We start from the raw sequence: 13,353 nt of genomic DNA, 5'->3' as shown, positions 1-13,353 counted from the left end.
GGAACTAATAAACATTGGAACTAATAAAGATTGTGGAAATCATAATAATTCTTTTTATTATAATTTTTATTTTTGATTGCCTATGATTCTTGGAATCATCAGTTCCAAAAACAAGTTTTAATTCAGTTACTCCTATGAGATTGAATAAAATAAATGGAAGTCAAAGGATAAGAAGATTTTTTTTTTANGGTTTCCCATTTTTGTAAACAATTATTCTCCCATAATTGCAACTTCCCAAAAAATCGGAACTACTATTATTTACATTAAATACTAATTTGATAATTAATTAAATAATATAACATTCCATAAACTTAAAAAAAATTGTCCCTAATCAAAGTTTTAATGCGTAATTTCTAGCATATTCCTTAATAAAACTAATTACACAAATTTTTCACCCTAATTAGTTGCTAACTGGAATATTATTGCCTTGGAGAAGAAAACACCCTATAAGTATATCTTACACCTAAACGAGAATTATCATCACTAACACCCACAACTTACTGAAAACATAAGATATACCTTTGGCTTAAGGATGAAACGTGACATTTGCATACTATTTGGTTTTCTCTATATTTATATTGTTGTTATAATTGTCATATTTTCTGATTTTCAATACTAACATTTTAACGTAGTGACGAGAGAATGGCATGACAAGCATTGCAGCGGTTGAAACGTGGGTGGGCAAACATTTGACTACGATTATAATTTCAACACATGTGTTTGGGACAAACAATGTGGTCACTATACTCAGATTGTGTGGAGAAACACGGATAAGTAGGGATGTGCAAAAGTGAGATGCAAGAATGGTCAAACCTTCATCACTTGCAACTACGATCCTCCCGGTAATTGGGTTGGCCTGTGGCCTTACTAAAAAAACTCCATTTAAATGCTTACAAATCATATATGTATTGTTCAGTTATACAAATCATCTTTCGTGGAACTAATAAACATTGTGGAAATCATAATAATTTCTTATTATTATAATTTTTATTTTTGATTGCCTATGATTCTTCAGTTCCAAAAACAAGTTTTAATTCAGTTACTCCTATGAGATTGAATAAAATAAATGGAAGTCAAAGGATAAGAAGATTTTTTTTTTACCGTGTATAGTTTTCTAATTGTTGTAGCCATTTTTTATTTAGTTTATTTAAGAAATATGAAAGTAATATAATTAGTAGATATGAAGTTTCGACCTTTTGTAATTCTATAACTTAGAAATCGACTATTTTTAATAATATTTTTTATTCAAAGAGTGTAGGTTCAAAAAAAACTTTTAACAAATCTTTTTAATTAAATTTTGATAAAAATTATCTCATTTTATTTTAACTAATAACAATAATAGAGATGCATATGATTTGGGTTATAACCAATGGTAAAATTGAATATATATTACAACAAATAAATACAATTTATTTTTTATATATTTTAATTTAAAAAATATTACACCGCGGGTGAATATCTAGTGGAAGACAAAACTGAACAATCAAAATTTTTATTTGATTAATATAATAAAACCAACCCAAAAGTGATAAATCACTTAGTAACGAACTAACGATTACTCGCACTAACACAGTAGTAAATAATCAAATGTGTATACCGTCGAGATTACCATTCTTAATACTTTTTTCTTAAATGAAGTACTCATCTCAAAACTCTGAAGTATAATTTAGCCTCGAGTGTCGGTATTGAAGCCCAAGTGGGATTTTTTAATAGAATATGTTCCGGAAAACGTGATATTTGGCAAAAAAAAAAAAAATCTCTTAATATAATATTGTATATTCATTCTAATTTTCCTGTTTTATAAAGATAGACATTTTTTAAGAAAACTTGTTATATATTTTAATGCAAACTTTATGTAACGTTTCTGGTTTTTATTCCTATTAATTAGAATGAAAATCTCCACTATTATATTTTATATATTTGAAATCTTAATTTTTGTTTGTTAAAATGAGAGCACGTGGGAAGCTGCTTCTGATCATGTCATTCCAAAAACTTACTGGAAATGTTAAAATCTACTATTACAAAAAGAATCGAAGAAGACCCAGATCATTCTATAAATATACATGATGGTTGGGTTAGTCTTAGTAATTCACATCACAGGCACAGCCCCCAACTAACTAATCTCAAGTTCTCAACCAAACAAGAAAAAAAAATATGGCTCCTCGTGTGATCTTCCGACTCCTCTCTCTTGTTTTTCTCTACCTTGCAAACACATCCCACTCGTTGGAAAAGTTTCAATCATTTCTACACCCAGTTAATAAAGATAAGGCCACAAATATCTACTCCATCCCTTTGTCCATTGGCTCGAGTGTAAGCCAAGAATTCGTCCTTGACCTCAACGGAGTAGGACCGTACGTTATCGCAAAACTGCGCCACAGCCGCCAAATCCTCCTCCTTTCACCCCAACAGATGCGGCTCCACAAGATGCACCTATGCAAACCCGAGCTTCTCCTGTCCCAGTAACACCACCACTAAGACGAAGACCCCGTGTCGCTCCTCCAACAATGCCCGGCTCTTCCGAGACACCGTACCGTTATTATATTCATACAACGGTGTTTACACTATGGATAGTGAAAAGAACTCTTCGCTAAGTTTGACCTGCACTGATGGTGCTCCTGTCAAAGGAACCATCGGTCTCGCTAACACTCATTTGTCCATTCCCTCGCAGCTCATTTCCATGTACCAGCTTGCTCCAAAGATGGCTCTCTGTTTGCCTTCCACCGAAAAATCAAAAACTTATTCTGGTGACCTTTGGATCGGTAAAGGGGAGTATTACTATCTGCCTTACTTAAAAGATGTTTCTACGATCTTTGCCTCCACACCTTTGATTGGCAATGCCAAGTCCGGTGAGCATTTTATCGATGTGAAGTCCACCAAATCGGTGGAAAGACCGTTCCAATACTCCATGGAGCCACAAAGATATGCACTATTGGCTCCTTACACAGTACTGCAAACTTCCATTTACAAGGCTCTTCTCACAGCCTTCTCCAGAAACGCCAAGATGGCTAAAGCTCCCGCCATGAAGCCTTTTGGTGCTTGCTTCCGCTCTAATAGAGGACGTGGAGCTCCCGTGATCGACCTATTGCTTGTTGGATAATTCCAACTTGTGTTTGAGTGTTTGAAGTTATCTCATTAAGAAGGTGCTTAAGGAGATAAGAGATAAGGATGCACAAACAAGATTTAGATAAGGAGGAGCTTATTTAGATAAGGCTTTCTGTTGTAATCCTATTAGAATTAGGAGTTGTCTAATTCATTATAAATAGAGAGGTCAATAGAGAGGTGTTCTGTGTGACTTGAGAGAGATTTAGTTTTTGAGAAGTTTTCTTAATCAATAAGAAAATGTGTTCTTACTTTCAAGTTTTCAATCTTATATTTGGTATCAGAGCAAGGTTGTGTTGCTGATCTTAAAATCGGTGGAGAAGATTCAAGATAAGCATGGCGGCCGAACCAAATCCACCATTACGAACAAAGGACCTTGGAGCACCATCAATCCAATGTCCTTTACTCACACCAACTAATTACACAGTATGGTCGATGAGGATGAAGATCATACTTCGAGTCAACGAAGTGTGGATGTAATCGAACCTGGAGCCACAGATGAAAAGAAGAATGATATTGCGACTGCCCTTCTGTTTCAGTCTGTTCCAGAGTCACTTATCTTGCAAACAGGAGAGCAAGATTCAGCCAAATCACTTTGGTGTGCCATCCGATCATGTCACCAAGGAGCGGAACGTGTAAAGAAGGCAAGACTTCAAACCTTGTTAGCAGAACTAGAGCGTTTAAAGATGAGTGAATCAGATTCGGTAGATGACTTTGCTGGGAAGATCTCAGGGATTGCATCGCAGTCAGCTTTTTTGGGAGAGACCATCGAAGAACCGAAAATTGTAAAGAAGTTTCTCACAGGATTGCCTAGAGCAAAGTTTATCCATATGGTAGCTTCTCTAGAACAAGTCCTTGATTTAAACACAACAACGTTTGTGGATATTGTGGGAAGACTAAAAGCTTATGAGGAACGAATTGGTGAAGTTAGTCCAGTCGAAGATCAAGGGAAGTTTATGTTTACTAATACCTCTAATAATCGTGGAGGATATGGCGGTTTTAGAGGAGGATCCAGAGGTAGAGGCAACTATGGTAGGGGAAGCTACGGTAGAGGCAATTTTGGCAGAGGTGGTTTCGGTAGAGGCAGGGGTTGAGGGAGATTCAACGACCAAAACCAAGGAGGAGAAACCACAGAAGAGAACCAAAAACAACCGAAGAAATATCTATCCAAAGTAATTTGTTGGAGATGCGACAAACCTGGTCATTATGCGACGACTTGCACCAACAAACCGATACAGAGTAATAACCAGAACCAAGAATCAAATCTCAATGAGACACATGAAGCAGATGGACTCTATAGGCATGAAGTTTTTTTCCTCAATGAAGACAAGGTGATTCCAGAAAATTACAATATCAACAAAGGCAATGCAAGTGTTTGGTATTTAGATAATGGAGCAAGTAATCACATGTCAGGAAACAGAGAATTCTTTTGCAGTTTGGATGAGAGGATTAAGGGAAAAGTGAGGTTTGGTGATGGCTCATATGTTGATATTGTTGGGAAGGGAACTATTAACTTTGTTTGCAAAACAGGCGAAATAAGAGCACTCAAAGAAATCTACTATATACCCGAACTTAAGCACAACATATTGAGTTTAGGACAAGCAACAGAAGGAGGGTGTGAGGTGAACATGAAAAAGGATTTTCTAACACTTCTAGACCCATGTGGAAGGCTGCTTGTAAGAGTTACCAGGTCATCAAACCGTTTGTACAAGACTCCGATGGAGATTAGTTTACCAATGTGTCTGCAGATCGACAGTGATGAGGCTACATGGCGTTGGCATGCTCGGCTGGGGCATGTAAGTTTCACTGTCATGAAGAATATGGTTCAACAGGATATGGTTGTAGGAATGCCAAACATGATTCATGAGAAGGATATGTGTGATGTGTGTCTAGCAGGAAAGCAAACAAGAGGTTCTTTCCCGGTTAAAACTAGTTTTCGTGCATCGCAACCATTGGAGTTGGTTCACAGAGACTTGTGTGGTCCTATTTCACCACAAACACCAGCCAACAACCGCTATGTTTTTGTGCTAATTGACGATTTCTCTAGGTACATGTGGACGATGTTGCTAAAGGAAAAGAGCGAAGCCTTTGAACGCTTTAAACGATTTAAAGACTTTTCGAACCGATAGAGGAGGAGAGTTCACTTCAGGTGAGTTCAATCAGTTCTGCGAGGAGAATGACATTACTAGACACTTGACTACACCATATACACCACAGCAAAACGGTGTGATAGAGAGAAGAAACCGCACTTTGATGGAGATGACAAGAAGTTTGATGAAGGGGATGATGATCCCGATTGATATGTGGGGAGAAGCTGTACGTCATGCGACTTACCTCATTAATCGAGTGCCCACAAAAGCACTGAACGGTCAAACCCCATATGAGTGTTTTATGTCCAAGAAACCAAACATTGAACACTTGAGAGTGTTCAGGTATGTTGCGTATGCAAAGGTCAATGGACCACAGTTGAAAAATCTAGATGATAGATCAAGGAAAGTGATCAATCTCGGCACAGAACCTGGTTCTAAAGCTTATAGACTCTATGATCCGAATGCCAAGAGAGTAGTGGTTAGTAGAGATGTTATTTTTGATGAAAATAAGGCTTGAGAATGGTCATCTACGGTAGTTGAGTCAGAAGGTGAACCAGGAGCATCTAAACTCTTTCAAGACGGTTTTATAGAAGATGGTGGTAGACACGACAATGATCAAGACAGCGATCAGCAAAATGCAGACCAAGAAGCTATAAATCATGATAACGAGGAAGAACAATAAAACGGAGAAGACAATGTGGGTGATGAGATTGTCGAAAACCAAGTTCAAGGTCAACAAGTCGCGGTACAACCCTTGGTAACTAGGTCTGGTCGTGTGGTAACAAAACCAGTTTATCTCAATGACTATATCTTATTTGCAGAAGAAGAGAGTTGCAGTTTGTTCCTAACAATAGCTGGAGAACCAGAAAACTATTTTGAAGCTGGAAAGATAAAAGAATGGATTGATTCTATGAACGCTGAAATAGATTCGATCATAAGGAACAACACATGGGAGCTTGTAGACAGACCAGTCGGATTTAAACCTATAGGAGTTAGGTGGATCTATAAACTCAAAAGAAAGGCTAATGGTTCGGTGAATAAGTTTAAGGCGAGGTTAGTTGCAAAAGGATATGTGCAACAACAAGGCATAGACTTCGACGAGGTGTTTGCTCCGGTAGCAAGAGTCGAAACTATAAGGCTACTTATAGCACTTGCGGCAACAAGAGGTTGGGAAATTCATCAATTAGATGTGAAGACAGCTTTTCTCAATGGTGAGCTAAAGGAATATGTCTATGTTACTCAACTTGAGGGGTTCAAGAAGAAGGGAGAAGAGGATCGAGTGTATAAGCTTCATAAAGCCTTGTAAGGACTTCGTCAAGCTCCTAGAGCGTGGAATTTAAAGCTTGATCAAGTTTTTAAGGAAATGAACTTCAAGAAGTGTGTGAAGGAACCAACAGTTTATCGCAAGAAAGAGGAGAAAGAGTTCTTGATTGTAGCTATCTATGTTGATGATCTGTTCATTACAGGAACCTCACTCAATATTATTAGACGGTTCAAGGAGGATATGTCAAGAAGATTTGAGATGTCGGATCTAGGAAAATTAACGTATTATCTTGGCATAGAAGTCATTCAAGGAACGGATGGAATAAGGATAAAACAATAGGGATACGCTCCAGGAATCCTTACTGATGCAGGGATGGGTTCCTGCAACTCGACTCATGAACCGATGGAGCCGTGACTGAGTTTGTCGAAAGCAGAGAAAGAGAAAGAGATCGATGCAACTAGATACAGAAGAACTATAGGATGTTTGCGATATCTTCTTCATACAAGACCAATTTGTCTTTTGCATTTGGAGTTCTTAGCCGCTATATGCAGAGTCCAAGAGTGTCTCACGGGCAAGCTATCAAAAATGTTCTAAGGTATCTAAAGGGAACCACAGGTTACGGTTTGTTTTTCAAGAAGGATGGATCAAGAAGGATCACCGGATACAGTGACAGCAGTCACAACATTGACATCGACGATGGAAGGAGCACCACAGGACATGTTTTCTACTACGGCTCATCACCTATTACGTGGACAACACAAAAACAGCCGACTGTGGCATTGTCATCGTGTGGAGCAGAATTCATGGCCGCTACGGAAGCTGCCAAACAAGCAATATAGCTTAAAGAATTATTGAGTGAAATACTAAGCTTACAAGGAGAGAAGATCCTACTTAGAGTTGATAATAAAACAGTCATAGCTCTAACCAAGAACCCAATTTTTCATGGTAGGACGAAGCATATGCTTGCCAAGTACCATTTCATTCGAAGGTGTGTAGAGAATGATCAAATTGAAGTTGATCATGTGCCAGGAGAGGAGCAGAAAGCGGACATACTTACAAAACCTTTAGGTCGGATTAAATTCAAGGAAATTAGGAGTTTACTCGGAGTTGAGGAGATTAAGCTTCCCGGAGTTTATGTTGGAATTACGGGGGAGAATGTTGGATAATTCCAACTTGTGTTTGAAGTTATCTCATTAAGAAGGTGCTTAAGGAGATAAGAGATAAGGATGCACAAACAAGATTTAGATAAGGAGGAGCTTATTTAGATAAGGTTTTGTGTTGTAATCCTATTAGAATTAGAAGTTGTCTAATTCATTATAAATAGAGAGGTCAATACAAAGGTGTTCTGTGTGACTTGAGAGAAATTTAGTTTTTGAGAAGTTTTCTAAATCAATAAGAAAAGGTGTTCTTACTTTCAAGTTTTTAATCTTATAGTGCTGAGTAGAGGTGCTAAGTGGAGGATTTACGGCTCTAATTCGCTGGTGAAGGTGAATAAAAACGTTGTTTGTTTAGGGTTTGTGGACGGAGGTGTGAATCCGAAGAACCCTATACTTATCGGAGGATATCAGATGGAAGATAATTTGGTGGAGTTCGATCTCAAAGCTTCCAAGTTTTCTTTCTCTTCTTCTCTTTTGCTTCACAACACTTCTTGCTCAGTGGAGAGGTTATCTCCTTTCTAATGCACGTAATCGTTTAATCGATGATGGATGTTATGAGTTAAGGCATGTCATTTCCTTCCAGCGTCGATATGATAAATTAAAGTCAATAATTTAAAGATTGTATATGAGTACTTAGAGGAAATCACTATAATTCGCGTGTTAGAGATATATAGACTGAAAGAATGTTTGGTAAGGAAAGTTATTATAAACCACTTTCTTGATCTCTCAGTTCCTTTTTTCATCATGTCAATATTTGTTCGCCTAAATACTGTATGTATGAATGTATGTAACTCTCCGAACCGAACCGGTTAACCAAAACCAAATATGCTCAAATAAAACAGATCTAAGCATCTACATTCCATTCATCCCTATTTATTAGGTTTATCCACGTGTTATAAATCAAAACATGTTGAGTGAGTGCATATTTTTGTATATGCAATTAAGTACTAATCTGTTGTATAATTTATCATTTTATTGAATCAACGGGTTCCTTCCTCCACTTGATAGTACTAAACTACTAAAATAAAGGTTATTATATGAGTTATAAAAAGCTTGACAGTACTCAATGCTTTCGAGTATTTTCTTTAATCATGAATAAAATATTCTAATTATAAAAGTTTCTGGCAATTTGCAAAAGAATTGTTATTCTAATAAAGATTTGTAACTTCGAAAGCATCGCACAATAAGTGCCACCGACGAGACAAGGCATGCTTTCAAAGTTACAAATCTTTATAAATAAAAAAACAGAGGGCAAAGTACGACATAGTGTAGTTGATTACTGATTACATAAACTAAAAAAAGAGTACGACATATTGTAGTTGATTACCTTTGCAGCATCTGATCATTGCATTCCGCAGTAAACACATGCTTTTCTCTATTTTTGTAATATGATTTCTATTGATTTGACTTGAAAGAAGTATTCATCAGAGGAGGCTTCGTTGGTGATGAGCGAGACGGTGGTGAAGAGGCGAGAAGCGTCGTACTGGTAAGGCGGGAGGAAGTATATACCTCCGCCGATGAAAAGGTCTCCGAAACCAGAGTCCTCTGTTTTAGTAGGAAGACAGAGTGCGAATTTTGGCGGGAAGAGTTTAACGGCGGAGGAGAGTTGCGACGGGAGAGAAAGAGCGTGAACGTGAGCTGTTATTGGGCCAAAAATATATATTAGGCCTTTATCTGAAGTGAATGTATTGATTTAATATCAATCAAAGCCCAATGATACCAAAAACCCATGTACTGGATATCATTTAAATCTCCAATTCACACCTATTCGTATGGTTTAATTGCTTTCTAGTATTTTACGTATGCTGATATGCATATGAATGAAGTTTCGGCCCAATGTATTTTTATAAAAGTGTTGTCTACTAATCCAATCCATACGTTACTTATTACGCGTGCACACACACACACACACACACACACTTATATGTCTCACATAGGCAAGCTAATCACGGAGCAAATTACATATCAAATATAGCTAGTCAAGTGTCGATCATGGTGATTGGTAAATCAATTTGTCCAAATCAACTATTTGTAGTAGAGGGGAATCCTATGATGATTATGTACGATGCAAATTGATTGCTTCTTCAGAAAAAAAAAAACAAGACAGAGTTTTGTATATGTTTTTAGGTCTCCATGTAAAATTTAAAAAAAAAAACAAAAACAAAACAAAACTGTATCACAATACACACATCATATATCCATCATGATTAGTTTGCAATTCAGTGTGCACAACTAAAACTTATAGCAAGAAAAAGAAAAAAGAATGTGCACCAAAACAATATAAAAACGACTCATAAGATGATCGATGTTGTGCAATCAGTCACATGTTCCACTAGCTGTTGGTGTGTCTCTTTGTGTGTCAATTGTAATGGTGGTGTCCTTATCATACAAAGTCATCGGGAGGGATTTTGTGCCAAAAATTTACAGTCCTCAGATTCTCTCTGTGATCTTTTCTCCTTTTTAAGTTACAAAACATTTCGTACCAATCACTTTTTTGTAACTCCTATTTACACTACACCACTTTCAACACATATATGTAGCATCCACTTTTACAACAAAAAAAAATTCAACTCTCCTCTTCCTTTTTCGTTTTTATCCCCACCAATCTATTACTCTCTCTCTCTCTTTTCACCCGAGATTTTCTTCTGATTAATTGATTGTTTTTGTTTTTTTTGTTTCGTAACGTATGAATTTTTTTCCCTAAATTATGAATTTAAATTTTAATAACGAGAGAGAGAGAGAGAAGAAGAAGAGTGATGATGAGGCGTGGTGTATAGTGTGAGCCTGTGAGGTATGGAGAAAAAAGTGGGGCCCACAACCATGAAAATCTGACCGTACATCAGAAAGATTCCCATATTAGATACGTGGGTCCTACAAACTTTACTCGAACCGACGATCTGCACCGTTGGATTCAGTTTCCGTCATTTTTTGCCATATCGAGTCTTTTTGTACACGCGTCACACTGGATTATTTATTAAAAGTACGATTCGGCTCGACCCGGCTCGGCTCCCAACGACCGTTCAAGTTTTCCGGTAAAATTGAATACTACAGTACTAGTGTCTCTTTTTTTTTTTGCTTATTTTGTACTATTGGTTGTAGTAGCCTTTCGAGCTTCGCTTTTTTGACCGTTCGTTCACTCGTAGAAATTGGAAGATCTTCTTTTTTTCTTTTATATCCGGTGTGTTTGTCAGAAGACGTAACAAGCAAATCAAGAATCTGTTGATTTTATCGACTTAAAGATTGTAGTTTTGTACTTATAGTTACGGCTTCCCTGCTCTTAACCTTTTATATATAGATGAATGTTCTACACTCGTTATTACGGTTTATTCCATATTATTTTATCATCATGTATAGTATATGTATAATCGAATAAACAACTTTTTAGTTATAACTTACAAGTAGTATAATATTGATATCAAGATACCTTGATAAATTGATCAATATGTAAATATGTTTGGGTTTTAACCGAGATGAATGTGATCAGCCGAGTTAAATTGTACTTGAATTTTTTGATATGAATAAATAGAAATTATGAAGAAAAAAAAATTGAAGTAAGGTCGGACTCTGAGGTGATGTGTTTGGGGTCATAGTTCTACGAAAAGTGAAGGATCCAGCCATGTTGTTACTTGTCGTATCTCCCTTCACATTATAAGCTATGGAGGACTGTTTATACAAGAAATCATTTGACTTGAATCCAAAGATCGGATTTAGATGGTTGAATTACGTCTTGTTAGTCGTATGTTTTTAATGGATATAAGATATTAAGATACAACTTTGATAGTTCTGACATGATCAAACGGTTCTTGCATATATGTTTGTCAAAAAACAGTATCTAGCATGACCAAAACGTATTTTCTCTTCTAATATGATGTTTTATATTGCTTGGTCAGCGCTACATGAAGTCTCATGCATCTTATAAGCATTATCATTCATGGTTAGATATCCAAAGGCTCATAATCTTGGCACCGACTGAAAACTGTGGAAAATAATCGTGGGACCTGCGGTCTCTGGAGTTTTTTCTTTTATTTTTCTGTGGGTTGGGAGGTGTGGTGACTCGTGACATGTCATATGCCGAGCCGAGCGTCCAAAAGATTGACCTCCTCATATACGATCATACGTATTGTGTTGTTTCTATCATGATCTGGTTAGTAAACGAAATTATCAGTAAATATCGATTAGAAATTACTATTAAAAAATAAGTAATCACAATGTTTTTAAAAATTTTGTGGTATCACAAAGGATGATTTTTTTAGTGTATTTTTATATAAAATTAAATCAGTAATTAATGTTTTTACTTTTATAATAAATAATTAAATATATATACATATGTTTAAATGACAAGTGCCAGAAAAGTATAAGTAAATAAGTATTAAAAGGAATATCAAACAAAAGTATTTAATAATAATACAATATTTATTATTATTTTTAATTTTGGTGAAAAACTTAAAAAAATCATCTATAATGATAGAGAGAGTATATTTTAAGAATTAATTATTAATTGTTTTTAAGACTAATTAATTAATTGTTTTACCCAAAACACGCATAAGTAATGTTTACTTTTAAAATGTTTAACCAATCGAAAACAAGACTGCATAAAATAAATAATAAAAAAATATAAAATTAGTCTAAAAGTTGCCTTAAAATTGAAAATATCTTATATTATGAAACAAGCAAAAACCTCCAAAACATCCTATATTATGAAACGGAAGGAGTATTATTCTTTATGTTTTACAAGCAGTGTTATTTTATATTTCCAATAAGTGTTTTAATACTAAGACCATGAATGCCAGCACGTGGAAGTGCTTATTTCAACACTTTTTAAAAAAATTTGCTATATGTCATCATTCATATAATCATTCAGTAATTTGCATTTTTTGAAAGAGAAAATCAAAAACCATTTTGCATTTTTCAAGTGAATGTAATAACAAACGGACTGCTTTTTTGTGTCCACCAACCATTTAGCAGTGGTTTTCCAAATAACACATAATATAATATAAAACTTTATTTTATTATATTTAGTTATTTATTGAAGAAAATAATAATCAGTTATATTTTAACAAAAAACTATGCTAAAGTTTTATTTTCAATTTTAAAATTTTAAAACTTTTGATAAATAAATTACTCTTTAAATAAATTATAAAGTAAATTACTTTACTATTTCTTCACAAATTATAAAATAATCACTTTTAATATGAAAACAGATTTGTAGTAGAAAAAGTTATATCATCCAAAATGTATAATATATATTTTAACTAGATTTAAAATTTTGAAAATCCATAGTTTCCTCTAGAAGGAATTTATTTTTAAAAGAATGTATATTTTAATGAACTAAATTTTACATGATTAATTTCAAATAGTTTTGGTTTTTGCAGTATATAACTCAAATGTTGTTTTAAAAAATATAATATAATTTATGATATTATTGTTAGTTAAACAAATTTGGAACTAAAGATTAATATTATGAATAGTTTGTAAATCAAAGAGCTTGCAAATGGTTTTTTTATTGTGTCGTAATTTCTTTTATGATTGAACTAGTAACTGATTCAATAATAAATATATACATTAAAATTTAATTTTAAATAAATGTTGTTATTTTAAATTCAAAAATTATTATTTATATTTATTAATATAAATAAATAAAAATATATCTTATACTAGTTATTAATAAAATAATGTAAAATCCGCACTGCCAATTGTTTTTCACCAATCAAACATTATTTTGTACCGCTTATTTTGGAATAAC

At 34.8% G+C, this 13,353-nt stretch overlaps 1 protein-coding gene across 1 annotated transcript; it reads left to right on the top strand.

Annotated features, from left to right (window-relative positions):
• On the top strand, positions 2,564–3,097 carry LOC104738045 (basic 7S globulin 2-like). The gene has a single exon (XM_010458284.1). It carries the CDS (start codon positions 2,564–2,566, stop codon positions 3,095–3,097), a length of 534 nt encoding a protein of 177 aa, XP_010456586.1.

The sequence above is a fragment of the Camelina sativa genome, chromosome 13 (genome assembly GCF_000633955.1).
Source record: "Camelina sativa cultivar DH55 chromosome 13, Cs, whole genome shotgun sequence".
NCBI lineage: Eukaryota > Viridiplantae > Streptophyta > Magnoliopsida > Brassicales > Brassicaceae > Camelina > Camelina sativa.
Note: the sequence above shows the minus strand (reverse complement) of the source record. Positions and strands in the feature narration are given on the sequence as shown.

Bases quoted from the DNA above. Each gene is read 5' to 3' on its own strand.
- LOC104738045 (XM_010458284.1), top strand. From the start codon at position 2,564: ATGGATAGTGAAAAGAACTCTTCGCTAAGTTTGACCTGCACTGATGGT.